The sequence below is a fragment of the Acinonyx jubatus genome, chromosome D1, assembly GCF_027475565.1.
Source record: "Acinonyx jubatus isolate Ajub_Pintada_27869175 chromosome D1, VMU_Ajub_asm_v1.0, whole genome shotgun sequence".
NCBI lineage: Eukaryota > Metazoa > Chordata > Mammalia > Carnivora > Felidae > Acinonyx > Acinonyx jubatus.
Window position 1 is genome coordinate 10578302 of NC_069390.1, and position 24389 is coordinate 10602690.

Sequence of the window (24389 nt, forward strand, 5' to 3'; positions counted from 1 at the left end):
TTTGATCGCTGGAAGATGTTTGTTTACTTTCTCTTTCTCCCTTTGGACAGAATCTGGTGGTGTCTTCTAAACACATCTCTTCCAAATAGGTCTGCTTCTTGCTTTGGGACTCTTGTTGGGGGAAGGACCCTTGTTGGGGGAAGGTACACCTTGGACAGTGGCCCTGGGGTTTTCTTGAGCAAAATAATTCTGTAACTCAAGACCACTGGATCCAAACTGGGAGAACTTCGCACTCAACATCCCCCATACGGAAAATAGAACCAGAATCGTTCATTTTAATTTTCATTTACAGAACCGGGAAAAAGACACATTGGGACAAACTTTACTAAAATGTGTTTCTAGAAAGCTGCTTGAACAAAATGGTGATATTCTTCCTTCATTCACCATTAAACTTTTTTATTCTGGCCTGAGGCCATGATGGTTCTTTTGTTCCTTAATGTGTAATAAAAGGACTCTCTTGTATCATGAACCTGAGATAAGTAGAGTGTTAAATTGATAATTAGTGCATTTTGAAAAGTGTCATTGAATTTTTCTACTAAATGACTTTCCAAATTCATCCCAATTAAAGACCTACTCTGATTAGGTAGTTTGATTCAGAGACACAGCATGCAGGGACTCAGAGAAAGGACGCAATCAGGTTGAAATAAACATTACTCATTTTGGCATATTCTCTGCTTTTCTCAGGTTATTCTTGAATAAGAATATTAATTCTTGGACTCTGAGAGACACCTCTTCGTGAGTCATCTCTTCTCTGGGCAGACAAGACATAGCTGAAAAACTGATCAGAGAGGACCGTCTATGTCAGACCACAGGATTTTGAGTGGACATTTTGGAAGGGATGTTAATGGGAATATTCTCACCATTCAGGACCCTCCCCTCCCTCGCTCCCTCCCCCCAGGAATCAACAACCCATTTGCTCTTGGTGTTTTTCTTTTCCTTTTTTCCCTTTTAGGTTGGAAACTAATGACCACGCTTCATAAACACTAAACGCCTAGAATAAACATACATGAATGTTTAGTTTTCTAGTGAAACTAATAAAATTTAAACTAATCAAATTTGATGCTATGCTTAATGGTTACTACATGATAAAAGAATTCAGAAAACATGTGAAATATAACTTCATTATAGTTAACATCAAGTTGTATTTTATCCAGTGCCATTTGCTATGATGGCGTAACTGTAAGTGATAACACAAAACATAATTTCACATTCAAAGTTGTCTTGGTGTGTCTCTTCTCCCTTGTTTCCTACATTCCATTCTCGGTTGGTCCTCTCCATCCCCAAGGCCAACCCTCCAGCAGAGGGTCAAGACTTTGGAACCCACGGGCTAAAATTAGCTGGCATTCATTGTTGCTGTGTATATGTTGTTTCTTTGTTCCATTTTTGGCTAGGAGCGTGATTTCTGCCTTTGACTGTTGGAGTGATGATCGTAGGGACCAGATCTTTGTGATGCCAGCCATGAAAAAGAAATGATAATTATGTGATAGGATAGAGGCACTAACCATCACTCCCATGGCAATCATATTCCAGTATATAAATGTATTAAGCCAACATGCTGTACATCTAAATTTACAAAATGTTGTATGTCAAGTATATTTCTATTAAAAAAAATAAAAAAGGGCACCATCACCCATCACTTGATTTCTCTGGCCAGGTTGCTGAAAGCTACTTTCAAATCGAAACGACTGGAGAATCCTTTTGATGCGACATCCTAAACATTTTTCAATTCTGTCTTCCTTTGAGACGTTTTCTTTTATTTCAGGTTATTTTCATATGAATTGCTCACACCCCAGAAGCCTGGATGGGGTTCGGTAAATGATGAGAACCTGGGTTTACGCCTTCTGTTCCAACTGCCCATACACACCTCCGACCTGAGTTTCCCTGAACTTCTCTCATTTCCTCGCCTGATTTTGGTTTTTATTTCTATTCCTTCTCTCTTATCAAAGGTTGACACACTTTCAGTTAGTGGTGAATGAGTTTGAATGTCAAAGCATGCTTGGAGTGGAGAAATAAAGAATTGAAGTATTGCTGGTTTCTTCCAGGACTAGTGGTATTTTTTTTTAATTTTTATGTTTGTTTATTTATTTTTATATTTAACTTTATTTTTATTTTTTAAAATTTACATCCAAATTAGTTAGTATATAGTGAAGCAATGATTTCAGGAGTAGATCCCTTAATGCCCCCTACCCATTTAGCCCATCCCCCCTCCCACAACCCCTCCAGCAACCCTCAGTTTGTTCTCCATATTTATGAGTCTCTTTGGTTTTGTCCCCCTCTCTGTTTTCATATTATTTTTGTTTCCCTTCCCTTATGTTCATCTGTTTTGTCTCTTAAAGTCCTCATATGAGTGAAGTCATATGATTTTTCTCTTTCTCTGACTGACTAATTTCACTTAGCATAATACCCTCCAGTTCCATCCACATAGTTGCAAATGGCAAGATTTCATTCTTTTTGATTGCCGAGTAATACTCCATTGTATAGATATACCACATCTTTATCCATTCATCCATAGATGGACATTTGGGCTCTTTCCATACTTTGGTTATTGTTGATAGTGCTGCTATAAACATGGGGGTGCTTGTGTCCCTTCAAAACAGCACACCTGTATCCAAGGGATATACCTTGGATAGTGCCTAGTAGTGCAATTGCTGGGTTATAGGGCAGTTTTATTTTTAGTTTTTTGAGGCACCTCCATACTGCTTTCCAGAGTGGCTGCACCAGTTTGCATTCCCACCAGCAATGCAAAAGAGATCCTCTTTCTCCACATCCTTGCCAACATCTGTTGTTTGAGTTGTTAATGTTAGCCATTCTGACAGGTGTGAGGTGGTATCTCATTGTGGTTTTGATTTGTATTTCCCTGATGATGAGTGATGTTGAGCATTTTTTCATGTGTCAGTTGGCCATCTGGATGTCTTCTTTGGAGAAGTGTCTATTCCTGTCTTTTGCCCATTTCTTCACAGGATTATTTGTTTTTTTGGGTGTTGAGTTTGATAAGTTCTTTGTAGATTTTGGATACTAACCCTTTATCTGATATGTCATTTGCAAATATCTTCTCCCATTCTGTCGGTTGCCTTTTAGTTTTGCTGATTGTTTCCTGTGCTGTGCAGAAGCTTTTTATTTTGATGAGGTCCCAGTAGTTCATTTCTGCTTTTGTTTCTCTTGCCTCCGGAGACATGTTGAGTAAGAAATTGCTGCAGGCAAGATCAAAGAGGTTTTTGCCTGCTTTCTCCTCAAGGATTTTGATGGCTTCCTGTCTTACATTGAGGTCTTTCATCCACTTTGAGTTTATTTTTGTGTATGGTTTAATAAAGTGTTCCAGGTTCATTCTTCTGCATGTCGCTGTCCAGTTTTCCCAGCACCACTTGCTGAATAGACTGTCTTTATTCCATTGGATATTCTTTCCTGCTTTGTCAAAGATTAGTTGCCCATACGTTTGTGGGTCCATTTCTGGGTTCTCTATTCTATTCCACTGATCTGAGTGTCTGTTCTTGTGCCAGTACCATACTGTCTTGATGATTACAGGTTTGTAGTGTAGCTTGAAGTCTGGGATTGTGATGCCTCCTGCTTTGGTTTTCTTTGTCAAGATTGCTTTGGCTATTTGGGGTCTTTTCTGGTTCCATACAAATTTTAGGATTATTTGTTCTAGCTCTGTGAAGAATGCTGGTGTTACTTTGATAGGGATTGCATTGAATATGTAGATTGCTTTGGGTAGTATTGACATTTTAACAATATTTGTTCTTCCTATCCAGGAGCATGGAATCTTTTTCCATTTTTTTCTGTCTTCTTCAATTTCTTTCATAAGCTTTCTATAGTTTTCAGTGTATAGATTTTTCACCTCTTTGGTTATATTTATTCCTATGTATTTTATGGTTTTTGGTGCAACTGTAGTGGGATTGATTCCTTGATTTCTCTTTCTGTCGCTTCATTGTTGGTGTATAGGAATGCAACCTATTTCTGTGTGTTGATTTTATATACTGCAACTTTGCTGAATTCACAAATCAGTTCTAGCAGTTTTTTGGTGGAATATTTGGTTTTCCATATAGAGTATCATGTCATCTGTAAAGAGTAAAAGTTTGACCTCCTCCTGGCTGATTTGGATGCCTTTTATTTCTTTGTGTTGTCTGATTGCAGAGGTTAAGACTTCCAATACTATGTTGAATAACAGTGGCGAGAGTGGACATCCCTGTCTGATTCCTGACCTTAGGGGGAAAGCTCTCAGTTTTTCCCCATTGAGGATGATATTAGTGTTGGGTCGCTTGTATATGGCTTTTATCATCTCCAGGTATGATCCTTCTATCCCTACTTTCTTGAGGGTTTTTATCAAGAAAGGATGCTGTATTTTGTCAAATGCTTTCTCTGCATCTATTGAGAGGATCATATAGTTCTTGTCCTTTCTTTTACTGATGTGATGAACCATGTTAATTGCTTTGTGGATATTGAACCAGCCCTGCATCCCAGGTATAAATCCCACTTGGTCATGGTGAATAATTTTTTTAATGTATTGTTGGATCCAGTTGGCTAATATCTTGTTGAGGATTTTTGCATCCATGTTCATCAGGGATATTGGTCTATAGTTCTCCTTTTTAGTGGGGTCTCTGTCTGGTTTTGGAATCAGGGTAATGCTGGCTTCATAGAAAGAGTTTGGAAGTTTTCCTTCCATTTCTATTTTTTGGAACAGTTTCAAGAGAATAGGTGTTAACTCTTCCTTAAATGTTTGGTAGAATTCCCCTGGAAAGCCATCTGGCCCTGGACTCTTGTTTTTGATTGCTAATTCGATTTCCTTACTGGTTGTGGGTCTGTTCAAATTTTCTATTTCTTCCTGTTTCAGTTTTGGTAGTGTATATGTTTCTAGGAATTTGTCCATTTCTTCCAGATTGCCCATTTTATTGGCATATAATTGCTCATAATATTCTCTTATTATTGCTTTTATTTCTGTTGTGTTGGTTGTGATTTCTCCTCTTTCATTCTTGATTTTACTTATTTGGGTCCTTTCCTTTTTCTTCTTGATCAAACTGGCTAGTGGTTTATCAGTTTTGTTAATTTTTTCAAAGAACCAGCTTCTGGTTTCATTGATCTGTTCTGTTTTTTTGGTTTTGATAGCATTAATTTCTGCTCTAATCTTTATTATTTCCTGTCTTCTGCTGGTTTTGGGTTTTATTTGCTGTTCTTTTTCCAGCTCCTTAAAGTGTAAGGTTAGGTTGTGTATCTGAGATCTTTCTCCCTTCTTTAGGAAGGCCTGCATTGCTATATACTTTCCTCTTATGACCACCTTTGCTGCATCCCAGGGGTTTTGGGTTGTGGTGCTATCATTTTCATTGACTTCCATATACTTTTTAATTTCTTCTTTAGCTGCCTGGTTAGTCCATTCATTCTTTAGTAGGATGTTCTTCAGTCTCCAAGTATTTGTTACCTTTCCAAATTATTTCTTGTGGTTGATTTTGAGTTTCATAGCATTGTGGTCTGAAAATATGCATGGTATGATCTCGATCTTTTTGTACTTACTTAGAGCTGATTTGTGTCCCAGTATGTGGTCTATTGTGGAGAACGTTCCATGTGTACTGGAGAAGAATGTATATTCTGCTGCTTTAGGATGAAATGTTCTGAATATATCTGTTAAGTCCATCTGGTTCAGTGTGTCATTCAAAGTCATTGTTTCCTCGTTCGTTTTTTGATTAGATGATCTGTCCATTGCTGAGTGGGGTGTTGAAGTCTCCTACTATTATGGTATTACTATGGATGAGTTTCTTTATGTTTGTGATTAATCGATTTATATATTTGGGTGCTGCCACATTTGGCGCATAAATGTTTACAATTGTTAGGTCTTCTTGGTCTATAGACCCCTTGATTATGATATAATGCCCTTCTGCATCTCTTGATACAGTCTTTATTTTAAAGTCTAGATTGTCTGATATAAGTATGGCTACTCCGGCTTTCTTTTGTTGACCATTAGCATGATAGATGGTTCTCCATCCCCTTATTTTCAATCTGTAGGTGTCTTTAGGATTAAAGTGGGTCTCTTGTAAACAGCATATTGATGGGTCTTGTTTTCTTATACATTCTGTTACCCTATGTCTTTTGATTGGAGCATTGAGTCCATTGACGTTTAGAGTGAGTACTGAAAGATATGAATTTATTGCCATTATGATGCTTGTAGAGTTGGAGTTTCTGATGGTGTTCTCTGGTCCTTTCTAATCTTTGTTGCTTTTAGTATTTATGTACTTATACGTATATATTTTCATCTTTTCTCCCCTCAGAGAGTCCCCCTTAAAATGTCTTGCAGGGCTGGTTTAGTGGTCACAAACTCCTTTAATTTTTGTTTGTCTGGGAAACTTTTTATCTCTCCTTCTATTTTGAATGACAGCCTTGCTGGGTAAAGAATTCTTGGCTGCATAGTTTTCTGATTCAGCACACTGAATATATCCTGCCACTCCTTGCTGGCCTGCCAAGTTTCTGTGGCTAGGTCTGCTGCAAACCTGATCTGTCTTCCCTTGTAGGTTAGGGACTTGTTTTCCCTTGCTGCTTTCATGATTCTCTCCTTGCTTGAGTATTTTGTGAATTTGACTATGATATGCCTTGTTGATGGACGGTTTTTGTTGAATCTAATGGGAGTCCTCTGTGCTTCCTGGATTTTGAGGTCTGTGTCTTTCCCCAGGTTAGGAAAGTTTTCCACTATGATTTGCTCACATAACCCTTCTACCCCTATTTCTCTTCCTCTTTTGGGACCCTTATGATTCTGATGTTGTTCCTTTTTAATGAGTCACTGATTTCTCTAATTCTTAAATCGTGCTCTTTTGCCTTCATCTCCCTCCTTATGGTATATCCATAAAATGAAGCTTTATTTGACAGTGAAACAGAAGAAATTACTGATTCATTCTATAACATGGACAAGCCTTGATAACATTACACTAAGTGAAAGAAGTCAGTCACAAAAGACATTCTTATGAAATACCCCAAAGAGGCAAACCCATAGAGACAGAAAGTAGATTAGTATTATTCAGAGGCAGGGTGAGTAGTTCAGGAGTTGTTCAAATGACTGCTGATAGGTTTGGGGTTCCTCTTTTGAATGACAAAAATGGTACAATGCTAGGTAGGTGGTAGTATTTGCACAACTTTGTGAATATATTAAAAAACTACTGAAGTTTATACTTTAAATAAGTGAATTTATGATATGTGAGTGATATTTATGATATGTGAGTGGAAAAAAAATGTAAAGCAGGATGTGTGCTTGATTTTGTCTCTTTAGTTACGAAGTTTTGGAATAATGAGTCACTCTCAGTGACTCTTTCTTCTTTTGTGGAGGCCCCCAGGGTGGGCAGGAGTGGCTGTTTAAATTTTTGTATGTTTGATTTGCTGACCAGAGTGTGATCCAAATAGTGCTGCTGTCTTCCTTTCCCTAGTAAGGAAAGAGGATGGGGTCTTGACTCTTGTTTACATCTGTGTTCCCAGAAGCAAGAATTATGTCTGATGCACAGTAGGTAGTCAATAACTAGTGTTGGATAAATGAATGAATGAGTGCCTCCAATAGTTCATCACTTGGAACTAATTCTCTCTGGTTTCCTAATTCTAATATCTTGCTCTGTGATCACAAACAACCATTCTCTAGTTTCCATATATTATGACTCTGCCTAGAGCTACTCTTCGTGTTATTCTAGACCAGACTGTACAGCAGGGTGCATGTCAATGAGGGCAAAAATTGAGGTTGAAATCCCACCTGGGCTCCAGTTGCAGAGTTGGCTCCCCTTGTGCTGAAGTTGGTCATCCAGGGAAAGGGGGCCTCAATTCCTAATTTTACTGTCCAAAGGGGGACCCATCTTCTAATTCAACCCAGAAGGCCTACTGTTGCACAATCTCTCCTCTTGGACTGGGTGCTTTTTTCTAATTCTCACAAAGGCATCTTACGTGTTGGTAGCCATGTTTTCAGATCATTGGCCCCATGAACCCTATGTTTCTTCCAAAATTACTGGCCTTTTCCTGGCATCATATCCTTTTTCTTTCAGGCTGGATCCCATAGATCCAACTATTTTACCTTCTTATTAGAACTCACAAATGCAAGTTTCCCACATTGTAATTTCACCTTCTCTGTATGGAGTGTTGTAGGGAAACCCTCACAATCACATGGATAAGCAGCACAACAAATACATGGTTTCAAATCTCATTGGCTTTATCTGTGTTTTTCATCTGCCCTTTGACTATGATTTGATCATTTCTGTATCTGATTCATATAACTCTTAACCCAAACCAGTCCTTTATCAACTACTACCTTTCACTCTTAGATGACTGCCTAGCCATTTATTTCAAAGGAAAAATTAAGGCTGTCATGCCCTTCCCTTATGTTTCCCAATATATGTATTTACATGACAATTATTTCCTATTTGTTTACTTGCTGAGAACCGGGTATCCTTCCTCTGTTCCTAAAGTGTATATCTCTATGTCCCTGTGCTATTAACCTCATTTCCTTTCATGGGCTCATGATCCTTATTCCATCAGTTACCTCTTTGTCTGCAGTATATTCAAATCTTACTCCCTATTCTACATTTCCTCTTAAACTATGTATGTACTCAAATCTCTCTCCCTCTTTTTTTTTTTAAGTTTATTTATTTATCTTTGAGAGAGAAAGAGAGAGAGACAGCATGAGCTGGAGAGGGGCAGAGAGAGAGAGGGGGAGACACAGAATCCAAAGCAGGCTTCAGGCTCTGTGCTGACAGCTCAGCTGGGGCTCAAACCCACGAACCATGAGATCATGACCTGAGCCAAAGTCGGGTGCTCAACCAACTGAGCTACCCAGGCGCCCCTCGAGTCTCTCTTATAGTTGTAGTTTCTAGTTGATGGTTGACTGAACAGATGCTACTTCTTTCTCATGTCAACTCCAATGCCAAGAAATTAAAAAAAAAAACAAAAAAAAAACCTTGCTACACTGAAAAACAGGAAGTGACATTATTGTTGAACCAGAATCTGTGAATTCCTAGGGAACAAAAAGTATACAGACTGTACTGAAGAAAGAGTGCATAACCTAAAGACACTGCAACAGAAGACGGTTCTAAATGGTGGAAGTTCCTGCATTTCATGAGCAAACGACATACACATATAGCACACAGGTATTCCACTCCTGAATTCATTTCTTAAAGAAATTATTCAAGGGGCAAAGAACTGTAGGCAACCTAGATGTTTATCTCTAGTAGAGTGAATGTGTAAAATGTTCTGGATGCGTGCCGCAGAGTGTTGGGCAGTATATAAAAATCAATTTGATAGATGTACTGATAGCAGTGTGGATAGATCTTAAAAACGTACCGCTGAGAGAAAAAAAAGTACGTTGTGTATGTATGTTGTGTGTTTGATCTACACGAATTACAAACACATGCTTACCGTACAATGCCAGGCATTGTCTGGAAACACTTAAAAATATGCATATTGTATACAATGGAACAGTTGCTCATGGAGGGAGGGAAGTGTGAGTGGGGTATGGGGGATGGGACATGGTGTTTTTTAAAAATAGAGGAGGCTTACAGACATATAAAATTTCTAACAAGGTAATGTACCTAAAATGTTTATAAAATTCAAAGTGTGATAAAACGTAAAGTAAACTTGGGGGCAAAGAGATGTAACATTTTGGGAGCTAGACTTTCTAGAAAAATGAAAATCCGAGAGACATTCATTCATTTAGTCTCAATAATATAGGGAGATATTAAATTATAATACACTTGACTCTAGGCAAGCAATGCAAATGTTAGCAACATCTAGGAAGTAGGAAATATTAGAATTTGTATTTCAAGCTAATCTATTAAGAGACACTCACAGGTAATGGGATCTTTTATAATTTATACTGACTTTATTTTCCACAATGAGATGATTTCCTTGAGTCAGAATTTAGCACATCATCATATAATATTAGATCTAAATCCCACTCCAGAAACATTATACCCATTTTTAGAATTTCTATTGTATGGGAAAATCTATGACCAGATTCAACTTGAGATAAATTTATGCTCACCTCCCCACAGAAGAAAAACCATATTTATCAATTAAAATTTTTATTAATGAAATGCGGGAAAGGAAATACTACGATGGACTTCATTAAAATGCATTTTCCAAGAAGCCTCTTGAACAAAATGAAGTTCTTCATTCACCACTACACTTTCCTCCTTGACTCAGGTCATTACAGTTCTTTAATATGTAGGAAAAGGATCCCCTTCTGCCGTGTACCTGAGGTAAGTTGGATGTTAGTAAACTGAATCATTAATACACTCCCAAATAAATAACTGCAGGATTTGGGGTAGAATTTTGGAAAGAATGCTAATTGGAAAGTCTCATCCTTGAGATTTAAAAATTAAACCATGGGCTTTTGGTGCTTTTAAAAAATTTTCCTTCCTCCTTCTTCCTCCTTTGCTGCCTTTTTCCCTTTTTTCCTTCTCTTTATTTTCTTTCTCCCATCCTTCCTTTTTGTTTCCTTAGGTTGACAGCCAAAAATGATGTTATAGGAATAGATACATCCCTTAAAAATATTGATCACATAAGAACATATAGTTTTCTACTCAAACTAAATTGCGTTATTTAGTATAGCGTTGAATACCTATCAGTTTAAATTCTAATTGGGTCGAGAGCTATATACATTCTCATAGGTTCAATTCATGATTTTTCTCTTTCAATTTATTCATAGGGAATTATGAAGTTGACGTGTGTGTATGTGTGTTTGGTGCGTGTGATCTAAATATACGTGTCCTCTTTTTCTCCATCTCCCAGTATTAAAATTTATGGCAGCCAACACTTACAGCATGAGAGTTTGATATTATAGCACGAAATTCATTTCTGTAATAGTTTAGATCCAATCTACTTTCTTGAATCCCATTTCCCACCACTCACCTCCACAAAGACTATACTCCATGCTAATTAATTTATTTACCATTTCATAAATATGCCTTGTTTGGGTTACCATCTTAATCTGCAGAATTGCTTTGCTTAAATACTCTCTATTTTGAATTAATCTGATAAAACTATTTGGAATAGAGATGGGATTATCAGAAAAATTTTCCCTTTGGATTTTCCACTTTCTCTTGATACTCAGAGGCTACATCTCCATTTCTACTGCAAAAGGCATTTCCTTTTGAAAATACGTGTGATGTCATTCCATAGAAATTACAAGGGTGTTGAAAGCCTGATATCTGGAACACTGATTGCCTTTTAATACATTTTCTATAAAGTTTCCCTCTCCATTGCTAGTTTCTGAGATCCCAAGAAACATATCATTTGAGGACGTTTTCCCATATTCTGGTGTTCCATAATTTCCATAATCATACATTCCACACATGACACTTCTGATAGGAATGAAACCTAATAGTCTTGGGTATAGCTTTCAAAGCTGAGATTTACCCATATCATTCTTACCTCATCTCATAGCTTAGATGAAAGATTTCCTTGGGCTCCTTCATTTTTTTCACATTATTTGGTAATTTGCATTTCCATTCTCCTATCAGAGCAATGGTTGATTTGATCTCAGTGATTTGTACTTTAGTATGAATGTTTCAATGCCTATCCTTACTTAGCAGATGCTTGAGGTGGAAGAAAATATTATCTGGGTATCAATGGCTTCATCCAAGTACATATGAAGGCTTAGAACCAGAAATATTTGAAAACAAGATCTGTAAGTATCTCCCTTCCCCTTTTCTCTCAAATCTTTTTTCCTACTTATGCTCCAAGACCCCCGGGGTTCTAGGCATTCTGATTCTTTTTTTTTTTTTTTTTTAGTGTTTATTTATTTTTGAGAGAGGCAGAGCATGAGCAGGGGAGGGACAGAGAGAGAGAGAGAGAGAGAGAGAGAGACAGAATATGAAGCAGGCTCCAGGCTCTGAGCTGCCAGCATAGAGCCTGATGTGGGGCTTGAACTCATGAACTGCAAGATCATGACCTGAGCCGAAATCTGTCGCTTAACCGACTGAGCCACCCAGGCGCCTCTAGGCATTCTGACTCTTAATGATCATTTCCTAAATCTCCCTATGTATCTGGTCTAGAATACATAGATAAACCACTCTTTCCTCCACATTAACGTTGCACTCCTTCTGAGTTGTTCTTATGATTCAGTGATCCTTAAACCTGGGCCTCTGATAGGGGAACTGGGGAGGAAAGGGCAGATGTATCTTTTACCAAAGTTCTCTGATTCTGTGATGTTGAGGTCAGTTGGAGATAAAGTTTGTCTTTAGACATGAAGTAGTAGATGTGGAGGAAGTAGGAAAATGGATTTTACCATCTTTTCCAACTTCTCAGTTACTGTAAAATCGTGGTTTCTGAAAACGCCAAAGAGTCTACACTTTGGTATTCAACACATTTTCTCAAACTTTGAAAATTAAAGGTATAAGACTTCAGCATTCCCATATCCCTGGACCTGCTTATAACCTCCAAAAAGTTCTTTTTGTTTGTTTCTAGTGAAATATCTATTGACTTAAGCAGACTCAAGCCAGAAAATCATCTATCTTCTATCCTGTTCTCTTACGAGGTGTGAACATAAAAAAATTATGTAATACAAAACATCTTTGTCTAGGGCAAATTATTGCCCCTCAGTTGTGTAGAAACCTGTTCAGTGCACATTAGTACAGTGTGTTTTCAGCTACCTTTAACACATCTTAGAGACGACACTAAAATCTTATTAAAACTTTAGTTCAGTTCTTCAAACAGGTTCATAATGGAAGCCAGTATCTTCTAATTCACCAAGGGAGAAAGGAGATACTTACCACATCTTTATTATCTGAGATGTTTAGCTTTGTATATCCAATGGGCCACTGTGCACGCTGTAAACAACTCCAAGATGGTGAATAAAAACAGATATTCTGAAAGGATTTTACCACTTCTCTGTTTCCAAAAATAAAATGTACATTCCTTACAGATATTTATACATTAACACTTTTAAAATAATCAAAGCATTGTACAATTAATTGCAAGAAGATAAAAAACTAAGAGAATAACTACTCAATATATCCTCAGCCCCCCAAACTGTGGTTATTTATATGTATTTTCTTGATCATGGTGATAACTCATAATTATTGAGGATGAGCATAAGCTGACAGTTTTCTGCCAAATGGATAAAGAGAATCATCGATTACGTTTTCCTGTGTGTGGTTTTGGATAAGGTCAGCAAATTTTCACTGAAGCCAGTGGACCTCTAGAGAAGATGGACTCGGAACACTCTTGAAGTTCGGTGTTACAGAACTTATTTAATGGAGAGACGTTTAGAATTAGGCCTGTTTTAGGAAAGGGCCCTAAAGAGGAACTTACAGTGGAGGGAAAAAAAAGGTTTGGGTTTATGACTAGACTCAACAGAAGGGCTTTTGTGTCCTATGGGTAGGTGGTTTCCTCCTGGGATTGTGCCTCTGACTATAAACCCCAGTAGACCCATATCCTTGTAGGACACTTGGATAGTTGTGGGCCAGAAGGGCCCAAAGCACTTTGTGACAAGGCCACCATGGGCTATTGAGACCAGTTTTCAATACTGACACCATTTGATAGCAACTGAATCCATGACATGTGAAATTATGGGCATGTTGGTAGATCACTGAGGTAGTCTACTACTACTCAACTAGAGGTTTGGAGTCCATATTGAATCTTTGGCTGTCAATGTTCTTGAATAATTTGAGATGGTGAACGGGGAAGAAGACCTTGGATTTCTTGCTTATATAAGCATTGGTGGTTCGAGAGATAAGTTGGAAAAATGAAAGAATCAAGATTATAATTGCACTCCAACCCAGTAAAACGAGACATTCCTATTGTGTAAATATAATCTGAAGCAATATCTGGAGGCTTATGTTTATTCAAGGTTTTACTTTAAGGTATCCTTCAGGGTATGTGTCATAAAATATTAGCATTCCCTGCAGCCAGAAGATGTTTCTCTGATGTGTCATTTAACTGATTTCTGTTAGGGCTCAATTTTGTGTAGTGAAATAACTTGGAATTTAGACCATTTTTTATTAGAATGAATGTTCTGCAAGTAAAGAGCTCTGACCATGAGTAAGTAGATTAACATTTCTTTTCTTTTTTTTTTAATGTTGATTTATTTTCAAGAGAGAGAGAGCATGAGTAGGGTAGAGGCAGAGAGAGAGGGAGACAGAGAATCCCAAGCAGGCTTTGCATTGACACAGGGCTCAAACCTACAAACCATGAGATCATGACCTGAGCCAAAATCAAGAGTCAGTCGCTTAACTGATTGGGCCACCCAGACGCCCCAACGTTTCTTAGCTTATTTCTGTAATTGAGTCAGAGACATAAATCATTCCCTGAGGAAGTTTACAATCCCACTTGCTGTAAAATCACTTTCAAAGCTATGTAGAAATAAGAAAAATTCAGCAAAATGCAAACCAATGTATGTGCTTTGGAGCTAGCTAATTAACTAAGAGTTTGAGATTTTGAAGTAAAGAGAGCTTGATGTATTAGGCTAAAAATTTAGAAACAGGCAACATCTGGTAGGCTCAAATCAGAAAAGCTGGTTTCTAGGTCTTGGTCAAAAGCCCATCTCTTTTGACCTCTGTCAAGCTCTGGGCAGATAGGATAGAACAGAAAGACAGGAATCCACAGAGAAGGTTTTAGAACTTATGGTTTTAACTTGCACCCAACTTGCTTAGCACTGGTTCCTATCTCCTTGCCATCATAGCTTCTTCTCCCCCCCACATGAACAAACATATATGGTTAAATGCACAAATGTCCACAGTCCCACGTGGATAGAAACACAGCTATACACACATAGTGAAACACAAACATGGACACACTTAAAACAGACTCAGACCTGCTGACAGGAAGATTGACAGACACGAAGCAGGAAGTTCAGAAAGATCCATATAGCCGTGTGTATACAGAACTGATTACACATAACATTCCAAATCACATCCATTTACAGTGTTCGACTTTATTCTGTCTGAAGATCACATCCCTGGCGAGCATAAATCCCTGGGTCCCTGGGTGTCACAAGTACATAAGGATGTTATTTCCTTCTTTGAAGATCAAATCTTGCTAGAATACACTTGATCATTTAAGGTCTGGGAAAACTGGCTTCCGAGATGAGGTACCTAGGAAGAACTGAGCTGCCCATTATGAAAATACTAGGTGGGCCTATTGTATACCAGAATTGGTATATAATACCAGTTTTGAATACAATACTAATTCAATACCAGAATTGAATATAATGCCAAACCACTCAAAACACATCTATTAATATTTAGAATACATTCCATTTGCTTACTTGAGGTTTGGGGTGATCCTAGGTTTAGAAAGGTAACCTGTAGTTTGAACCACATTTGTAGCAGAAGGCACACATCAGAGTACACTAATGATAAAGGTCACTGCCGTATCCTGCCTAATACTTAACTACTTCGATCGCGCACCAAAGAATTTAAATGTAACTCTAAATCTGTGACGAAATTCTCGTAGAAACCTGGTATTTACCTCGGGCCAAATAGGAGCTTGTGTAGTCAAACTGTATATTATAAACTCAAATGACAGTATAAGCAGACCAATCACGGCAGCGCAGGCACTTACGATGTTCACTGCCATAGTATAGGACATCTGGAATAGAAAGAAGAGAGTCACCAGTCACTGGAAGTTATCCATATACATCACTGCCAGGTACATTCAAGTAGAAGATTTATACAAATCCTGATCTTTCCAGAATAGTAAAGGCCATCAAAAGGACTGTCAGAACTGCAGATTTGTCCCAATAACTGAACAATTCGGGAGAAAATAAAACTTTTGATGTAGCGTGCATATATTCATTCCTTCTCTGACAACTAATTGTTGAATGCCAATTCTGTATCATGCAAACTGTCCTCTGTGTTGTTACATAAAAAGGCAGAAAAGAAGTGGCCCTGCTCTCAAGGAAGACTGGTGAGGAAGATGAACAAGTGCCTATCAAATGTGAATAAGATGGAAAAAATGTTAACAATAGAGCCAAATTTTCAGTGCCACACAGGGTCAGATTACCAGAGAGCTAATATTCCAGGAGTTAGCCATGGTTCATTTAACAGTGCTAGAAGGGGAGTCAGGGGGAATTTTGCTGGAGAGACAGGTGTCATCTAGATAGATAGGATTTTATCTTGAAGATAGTGGGGAATTAATTACATCCCTCAAAGTGCCATTGTTTTCAGGCCACATCTTGTTAGGCTATGTACTAAGGACAATGCATATGTAAATGTTGCTGCATAATCACACTTTGTCCATAGATGAGGTCAGAGGAGTGATAAGCCCCATGATACTTTTGGAGGATATCCTTGTCTTATACTTATTTCCTTGTAATCATTTGTATCAGTGGAATTCTATCTTTTTTTTTTTTTAACGTTTATTTATTCTCGAGACAGAGAGAGACAGAGCATGAACGGGGGAGGGGCAGAGAGAGAGGGAGACACAGAATGTGAAACAGGCTCCAGGCTCTGAGCTGTCAGCACACAGCCCGACGCGGGGCTCAAACTCACGGACTGCGAGATCATGACCTGAGCTGAAGTCGGATGCTTAACCGCCTGAGCCACCCAGGCGCCCCAAATCATATGTTTATCTATATGCTGTTCACTGTTGTACACTGATCTTAATTTATTCTTTTGGAATAAATTCCCCTTAGAGATAATTACATTAAAAAAATGTTCATTAACTCTTAAAATCAAGTATTATTAGTTTTACACTTTCTTTCTTTTTGATTATTTCCACATAAATTTTGAAATCAACTTATCAACAATGAGAAAAATCCTTTTAGGACTTTGATTGGGATTGTATTGGATCTATAAAATCATTTGAAGGAAAACTGACATCTTAAAAGTGTTTGTTTTTCCATCCATGAACATACCCATTTATTTAGATACTGTTCAGTTTCTCTCTGTGATGTTTTGTAGTGGTCTATGCAAAGGTTTTGGAAATATTTCATTGACACTTAGGGATAAATTCTTGTTTTTTAAGTTTATTTATTTGGGGGGGGGGGATGTGTGTGGGGAAGGGACAGAGAGAGAGGATCCCAAGCAGGCTCCATGTTGTCGGCTCAGAGCCCGATATGGGACTCACACCCATGAACCATGAGATCATGAACTGAAATCAAGAGTTGGATGCTTAACCGTTTGAGCCACTCAGGTGCCCCTAGGGAAAATAATTTCTAAGTGTTTTATTTTTGAGTGCAATTGTAAAGGTGTTTTTACAAATTTCATCTCCAATACACAGAAATACAGTGGACTTCTTAATGTGAATTTGTATTCCTCAATGTTGATAAATTCTAATTAGTTGACTATTTTTTTGTAGACTTCTTAGGATGTATAGGAATGTCTATGAATAAAGCAGGTATTACCATTAACTTTTTAAACTTGATGTTTTTTATTCCTTCTTCCTGACTTAACTGCACTAGACAAGAACTCCTGTACAATATTATATAAATTTGGTGAAACAGTAATTACTTGCAACATTCAGATCCAAGGGAAAAACAGGTTTTTACCATTAAGTATAATATTAGCTATAGAATTTTTTGTAGGTGCCCTTTAGTGGGTTGAGGACATTCACTTTTACTATTTTGATAAGATCCTTGTAAAAAAAAATTTCAAATGCTTTTTCTTCATTTCTTTAATACCCTAATATATTGAATCACACTGATTGTTTTTCGAACGTTGAACCAAGCTTGCATTCCTGGAATAAATTCTACTGCATTATGATTTTAAAAATATATCACTGAATATGATTTACGATATTTTAAGTATTTTGACATCAGCATTCATTATGGGCAGTGATCTTCTATTTTTCTTTTTCTTTTAAGGTCCTTGCTAATTTTTGGTGTCAGGATTATGTTGGATTCCAAAAATTCCGTTGGAAAATGTTCCTTCTCCTTTGTTTTCTGAAATATTTTGTGTACCATGTGATATCATTTGTTCATTGAATCTTTGATAGATTTATTACTTAACATGTGTGCCTAGAATTTTCTTCATGGAAAGATCTTTAATGATTAATGCAATTCCTTTAACAAATACAGGGATATTTAATTTTCTATTTCTTCTTGTCCTTTTGGTAAGTTGTGTTTTTCAGTTTATTAGTATAATGTCGTTTATAGCATTTCCATATTATTTCTTTACTGTCTCTAGTATCTGTACTGATATTTCATCTTTAATTCTTGATATAGTAATTTGTGTTTTATCTTATTGTTTCTTGATCAATCTTACCAGAGGTTTATCAATTTTATTAATCTTTTCAAAGAACAAATTTTCAGCTTTGCTAGTTTCTTGTTTATCTATCTTCTATTTTATTGGCACCTGCTCTTATCTTTATTGCTTCATGCCCTCCACTTACTTTGTATTAAATATTCTCTTTCTTTTCTAGTTTTTAAGTTGGAAATTCAGATAATTGGACTTTAAACCCTTCATTTCTTCTACTATACACTTTTAAAAGCTGTAAATTTCCTTCAAGCATTGTTTTATCTCAAAAATATTGATATGTAGTGTTTCTGTCATTCAGCTCAAAATATTTTCTAGTTTTTTTTGTGATTTTTTTATTCATGTGTTATTTCTTAACTGTATTGTGTAATTTCCAAATATTTGGATTATTTCTTGGATATGCAATGATTAATTTTTAATTTAATTTGCTTTCATTTTAATTTAATTCTATTTAAGTTATTTCTGTTCCATCAGTAGGTTGCCTATAGTAAGAATAATAAACCTATTCTATAATATTTCATGCAGTCTTGTGAAATTTGTTATTATTTTCTGTTCCAATGTATGCTGTATCTTGGTGAACATTCTATGTGCAGTTTAAAAGAGTATGTGTTCTAGAGTCTTTCTCTGTGTAGTGTTTTACAAAGATTAAGTCAAATGTTTCAATTTTCTACTCCTGGTTTTTGTTCAACTGTTCTATCAATTACTTAGAGAGACATGTCAAAATCTATTATGATTGTGGATTTTTCTATTTCTCCTTTTATTTCTTTAGTTTTTGCTTCATTTATCTTAAACTTCTAATATTAGATACTTACACATTTGTGGTAGTTATGTATTCCTGATGAATTAACACTTTATTACACTGAAATGTCTTTATTGGTAGTCACATGGTATGTCTTCATATTTATTGGTTCTTAATGATTATAACACATGAGCTTCCTTATGCTTACGCATGTCCATCTTTTCATGTATATTTTTTGATATTCTATTACTTCTAGTGGGCATTACTTGTTTGGCTAGTCTGAGGATATTGGACTTTTAACTGGAGTGTTTGTCTATTTACATGTGATATGATTATTGATATATTTGGGTTGTTCTATTTTTTTTTTGTTTTTCTTTCTCTGCTTTGAGCTAAAATATTGTTTTTAAGGTTTTTATTTTACTCATTTGAGAGAGACAGAGATAGTGCAAGTGGGGTAGGGACAGAGAGAGGGAGAGAGTGAATCCCAAGCAGGCTCTATGACACGAGCGCAGAGCCCAATGCAGGGCTCGAGCTTACGAAACCACAAGACCATGACCTGAGCCGAAATCAAGAGTCAGATGCTTAACCAACTGAGCCACCCAGGCACCCCTGGGTTAAAATATTTTTTAAGCTTTTGTTTCCTTAATGGGAAATTTCTTTATTTTTATTAATTTTTTTAATCTTTACTTATTTTTGAGAGGGGGGAAGCCGGAGTGGGGGAGGGGCAGAGAGAGGGAGACACACAGAATCCAAAGCAGGCTCCAGGCTCTGAGCTGTAGCACAGAGCCTGATGCAGGGCGCCAACCCATGAGCTGTGATCATGATCTGAGCCAAAGTCCAACACTCAACCAACTGAGCCACCCAGGCGCCCCTCCTTAATGGGCTTTTTAACTGCATAGTTTTGTATTATTGTATAGTCTAGGTTCTACTATGTGTATCCTTAATATATCACATTCTACTCAGAATTAATATTGTCCCACTCCTTGTAAAACATAACACATTTATGGTATTTTAATTCTATTTACTTTTGTGTTACTTTTGTAAAATATTTTACTCACACATGTTATAAAATTGAAAATATAATGTTAATTTTTAAAGTGAGGTATATAATTGACATGCATGATTATATTGCTTTCAGGTGTACAACTTAATGATTTGATATTTGTATATATTACAAAATGATCACCACAATAAGTCTAGTTAACATCCATCATCATACATAGTTAAAAACATTTTCATCCTAGTGATGAGAACTTTTAAGATTTATTCTTTGGGGCACCTGGGTGGTGCAGTCGGTTAAGCGTCGGACTTTGGCTCAGGTCATGATCTCATGGTTCATGAGTTCAAGCCCCACATCGGGCTCTTTGCTGTGTGCACAGAGCCTGCTTCAGATCGTCTGTCCCCCTCTCTCTGACCCTCTCCTGCTTGTGCGTGCTCTCTCTCTCCTCTCTCTCTCTCTTTCTTTCTCTCAAAAATAAATAAATAAAAACTTAAAAAAAGATTTATTCTTTTAGCAGCTTTTTAATATGCAATGCAGTATTATTAACTATATCAGTTGCCATGTTGTGTCTTACATCCCTATGATTATTTATTTTATAATTGGAAGTAGACACATTTTGACTCCCTTCACTCATTTTGCCCACCCCCACCCTCCACTTCTGGCAACCACCAATCTGTTCTCTAGTTGTATAAAGGTTTGTTTTTTTTTTTTTAGATTTTTAGAAATTTTAGACTTTTTGTAGAATATTCATATATATATGTAAATTTAGATTTTTCTAGGCTGAGATTGCACTGTATTTGTCTTTCTCCATATGACTTAGTTCATTTAGCATAATGCCCTCAAAGTCCGTCCATGTTGTTGGAAAAGGCAAAAATTCATACTTTTTTATGAGTGAGTCATATTCCATTGTGTATGTGTGTGTGTGTTGTTCTTGTATCTTGGCTATTGTAAATAATGCTGCAATGAACATAGGGATGCATATATCTTTCCAAGTTAGTATTTTTGTTTTCTTCAGATAAATCCCTGGAAATGGAATTGGTGGATCACATGGTAGTTCTAGTCTTAACTTTTTCAGAATCCGTCATATTGTTTCCCATAGTGACTGCACCAATTCATCCCCACCAACAGTGCACGAGGGTTCTCTTTTCTCCACATCCTCTCCAAAACTTATTTCCTTTTTTTTTTATTGTAGCCATTCTAACAGGTGTGATATTATGGTTTTGATAGGCACTCCCCTGGTGTTTAGTGATGTTGAGCATCTTTTTGTGTACCTGTTGGCCTTCTGTATGTTTTCTTTGAAAACAACAGGTGCTAGTGAGACTGTGGGGAAAGCAGAACCCTTTTGCACTGTTGGTGAGAATGCAAACTGGTACAGCCACTCTGAAAAACAGTATGGAGTTTCCTTAAAAAGTTAAAAATAGAACTACTCTATGATCCAGCAATTGTACTACTAGGTATTTACCCAAAGGATACAAAAATACTAATACAAAGGGATACATGTACCCCTGATGTTTATACCAGCATTATCTATAATAGCCAAATTATGGAAATAGCCCAAGTGTCCAAAGAAGATGTGGTATATATATGCAATGGAATATTACTCAGCCATAAAAAGGAATGAAATCTTGCCATTTGCAAGGGTGTGGATGGAGCTAGAGAGTATTATGCTAAGTGAAAGAAGTAATCAGTAAAAGACAAATACCATATGATTTCACTCATATGTGGAACTTAAGAAACAAAACAAATGAGCAAAGGGGAAAAAAAAAGACAGAGGCAAACCAAGAAACAGACTCCTAACTATAGAGAACAAAGTGATGGTCACCAGAGGGGAGGTGGGTAGGGGGGATGGGTAAAATAGGTGATGAGGATTAAGGAGTATGCTTGCTGTGATGAGCACTGGGTGTTTATGGAAGCATCGAATCACTATATTGTACACTGGAAACTAATATTACACTATATGTTAACTAACTGGAATTTAAATAAAAACTTTTTAAAAATGTCTATTTCAATTCTCTACCCAACTTTAAACTGGTTTGGATTTTTGCTATTGCTTTGTGCTTGATCTTTATATATTTTGGATATTAACTCCTTATCTGATATATGATTTGTAACTATTTTCTCCCATTCAGTATGTTGGCTTTTCACTTTGTTGATGGTTTCCTTTGCTGTGCAGAAGTTCCTAATGTGATGTAGTCCCATTTGCTTATTTTTGCTTTTGTTGCCTTTGTCTTTGGTGTCAAGTCCAAAAAAAAATCATTGTCAAGACCAATGTCAAGGAGCTATGGCCTATGTTTTCTTCTAGGAATTTTGTCTTCAGGTCTTGCATTCAAGTCTTTAATCCATTTGAATTAATTTTTTTGTATGGTGTGAGATAGTGGTCTAGTTCCATTCCTTTGCATTGTGGCTGTCCAGTTTTCTTTAAAAAAATTTTTAAAGTTTATTTATTTTGTGTGTGTGTGTGTGTGAGAGAGAGAGAGAGAGAGCACACAGGAGGGGCAGAGAGAGAGAGGGAGAGAGAGAGAATCCAAAGCAGGCTCCACACTGTCAGCACACAGCCCGATGTGGGGTTCAAACTAATGAACCGTGGGATCATGACCTGAGCTGAAACCAAAAGTCAATGCTCAACTGATTGAGCCACCCAGGTGCCCCGGCTGTCTAGTTTTCTTCACACCATTTATTGAAGAGACTGCCCTTTCCCATTTTATATTCTTGGCTCCTTTGTCATAAATTAGGTGACCATATATGCATGGGTTTATTTCTGGGATTTCTGTTCTCTTCCATTGATTTATGAGTCTGTTTTTATGCCATTATCATACTGTTTTGATTACTATAGCTTTGTAATATAGTTTGAAATTAAAGACCACGATGCCTCCAGCTTTGTTCTTCTTTCTCAAGATTGCTTTTGGCTATTTAGGGGTGCATTTTTTGTTTTTAGTAGTCAGTAAAGATATTAAGAAATAAAAAACACAATATTTTATCTTTACCTATATGTGGTAGGCTAAATAATAGCTCTATAATAGATGTCATAATCCCCAGAAACTGTGACTATGTAAATATGAGGCAAAGGGGAATGTATAGATGTGATTAAGTTAAAGATCTTGAGATAAGGTTATCCTCAAATATCTGGTTTGGCCTAATGTAGTAACAAGGGTCCTTGTAAGAGGGAGGAAAGAGGATAACAAAGAAAAGACAATGTGTTTATGAGACAGAGGATAAGAGATTAGAATGGTGTGGCTCCAGTCGAGGAATGTGGCAGCCTCTAGAAGCTAAAAAAAGGCAAAGTACAAAATCTTCCCAATAGCCTCCAGAAGGAAAACAGTTCTGTCAACATTCTGATTTTGAGATTTTGACCTCCAAAACTCTAAGATAATAAATTTATGTTGTTTTAAGTCAATATGGTTGTGGTAATTTATTACAGCAGCAATAGTGCACTAACATACTATATGTTTATCATTTCTGGTATTCTTTATTTCATCTTGTGTGCCCAAGTTTCCATCTGCCACCACTTCCCTTCAGCCTGAAGAACGTTAATTTCCTTTGGTATTGTAGATGTGATAATAGAAAGATTTCTCAGCTTTTGCTTATATGAAAATGAATTGATTTCACCATTGATACTAAGGGGATATTTTCAGTAGGTATGGAATTCTAGTTGACAGTTTTTTTCTCCCAGTGCTTTAAAGATGCCATTACACTGTTTTCTTGTGTCTTTTTTAGAGTAGAAATCTTGCACATATGTTGACATATTTGTTTCTACGAGTCTTAACAATTTTAATATTAATGTAAATGGTATTTTAACATTTGTTTATCCACTGGTTTCTGCAAGCATATAGAAAGATAACTTATTTGGTTTTCATATATTTAAGATATAAAATTCATTTATTTCTTAAAGTTTGTCATCCAGAAATATTTTTTTCTTCTTTCCAATATCATATACTTCCTTTTTCTTTGCCTTATAGCAATGGATAGGACACCTTAAATAAAATACTGAAGATATATGATGATAGCTTATATGCTTCTCTTGTTAAAAGATAAAGCATTAGGGGAAGTGTTAAAATTTTCAGTTTTCACTATTAAGCATGATATTATTTCTCCCTCTCTCTTTTGACAGATACCTTTTGTTTTTTTTTCATTCATTGAGTTGATCACTTGATTTTTATGTTTTTAATGTGGTAGATCACATTGATTTATTTTCAAATGTTAATCTAACCTTGCATTTCTGGAATTACTTATGATGTATGATCCTTTCTATTTGCATTTTTCACTATATTATCCTTTCTATTTGTATTTTTCTATATTCTATATTTTATTTGCTAATATATATTTTTAAGATTTTTACATCTATGGTCATGAGGGATTTTAGTCTGTAATTTTCTTTTCTTATAAGATAGAGAGTTTTAGAATCAGGTAGAGTTTTAGAATCAATGATATATTGTCTTCATAATGGGTTGGGAGGTATTTTTCTTCTTTTTCTATTCTCTGGTAGAAAATTGCATAGCTTCTCCAAATA

At 36.5% G+C, this 24389-nt stretch overlaps 1 protein-coding gene across 21 annotated transcripts in view; it reads right to left on the minus strand.

Annotated features, from left to right (window-relative positions):
- Positions 1-319: 319 nt before the first annotated feature.
- Positions 320-24389, minus strand: part of LOC106977867 (membrane-spanning 4-domains subfamily A member 14) — a 37255-nt gene continuing 13185 nt past the window's right edge. For 6 of the 21 annotated variants that reach the window (XM_053203115.1, XM_053203114.1, XM_053203113.1 and 3 more), the window contains 3 exons: positions 15418-15537; positions 12720-12776; positions 10012-10200 (listed from right to left, as the gene is read on the minus strand). In XM_053203115.1, coding sequence (XP_053059090.1) covers positions 10117-10200; positions 12720-12776; positions 15418-15537 — 261 coding nt within the window. In that variant the 3' untranslated portion in view covers positions 10012-10116. Of the gene's footprint in view, positions 471-10011; positions 10201-11379; positions 11462-12719; positions 12838-15417; positions 15538-24389 lie in introns of those variants that run through there. The other 15 variants (XM_053203116.1, XM_053203110.1, XR_008290316.1 and 12 more) reach the window with 14 other exon arrangements.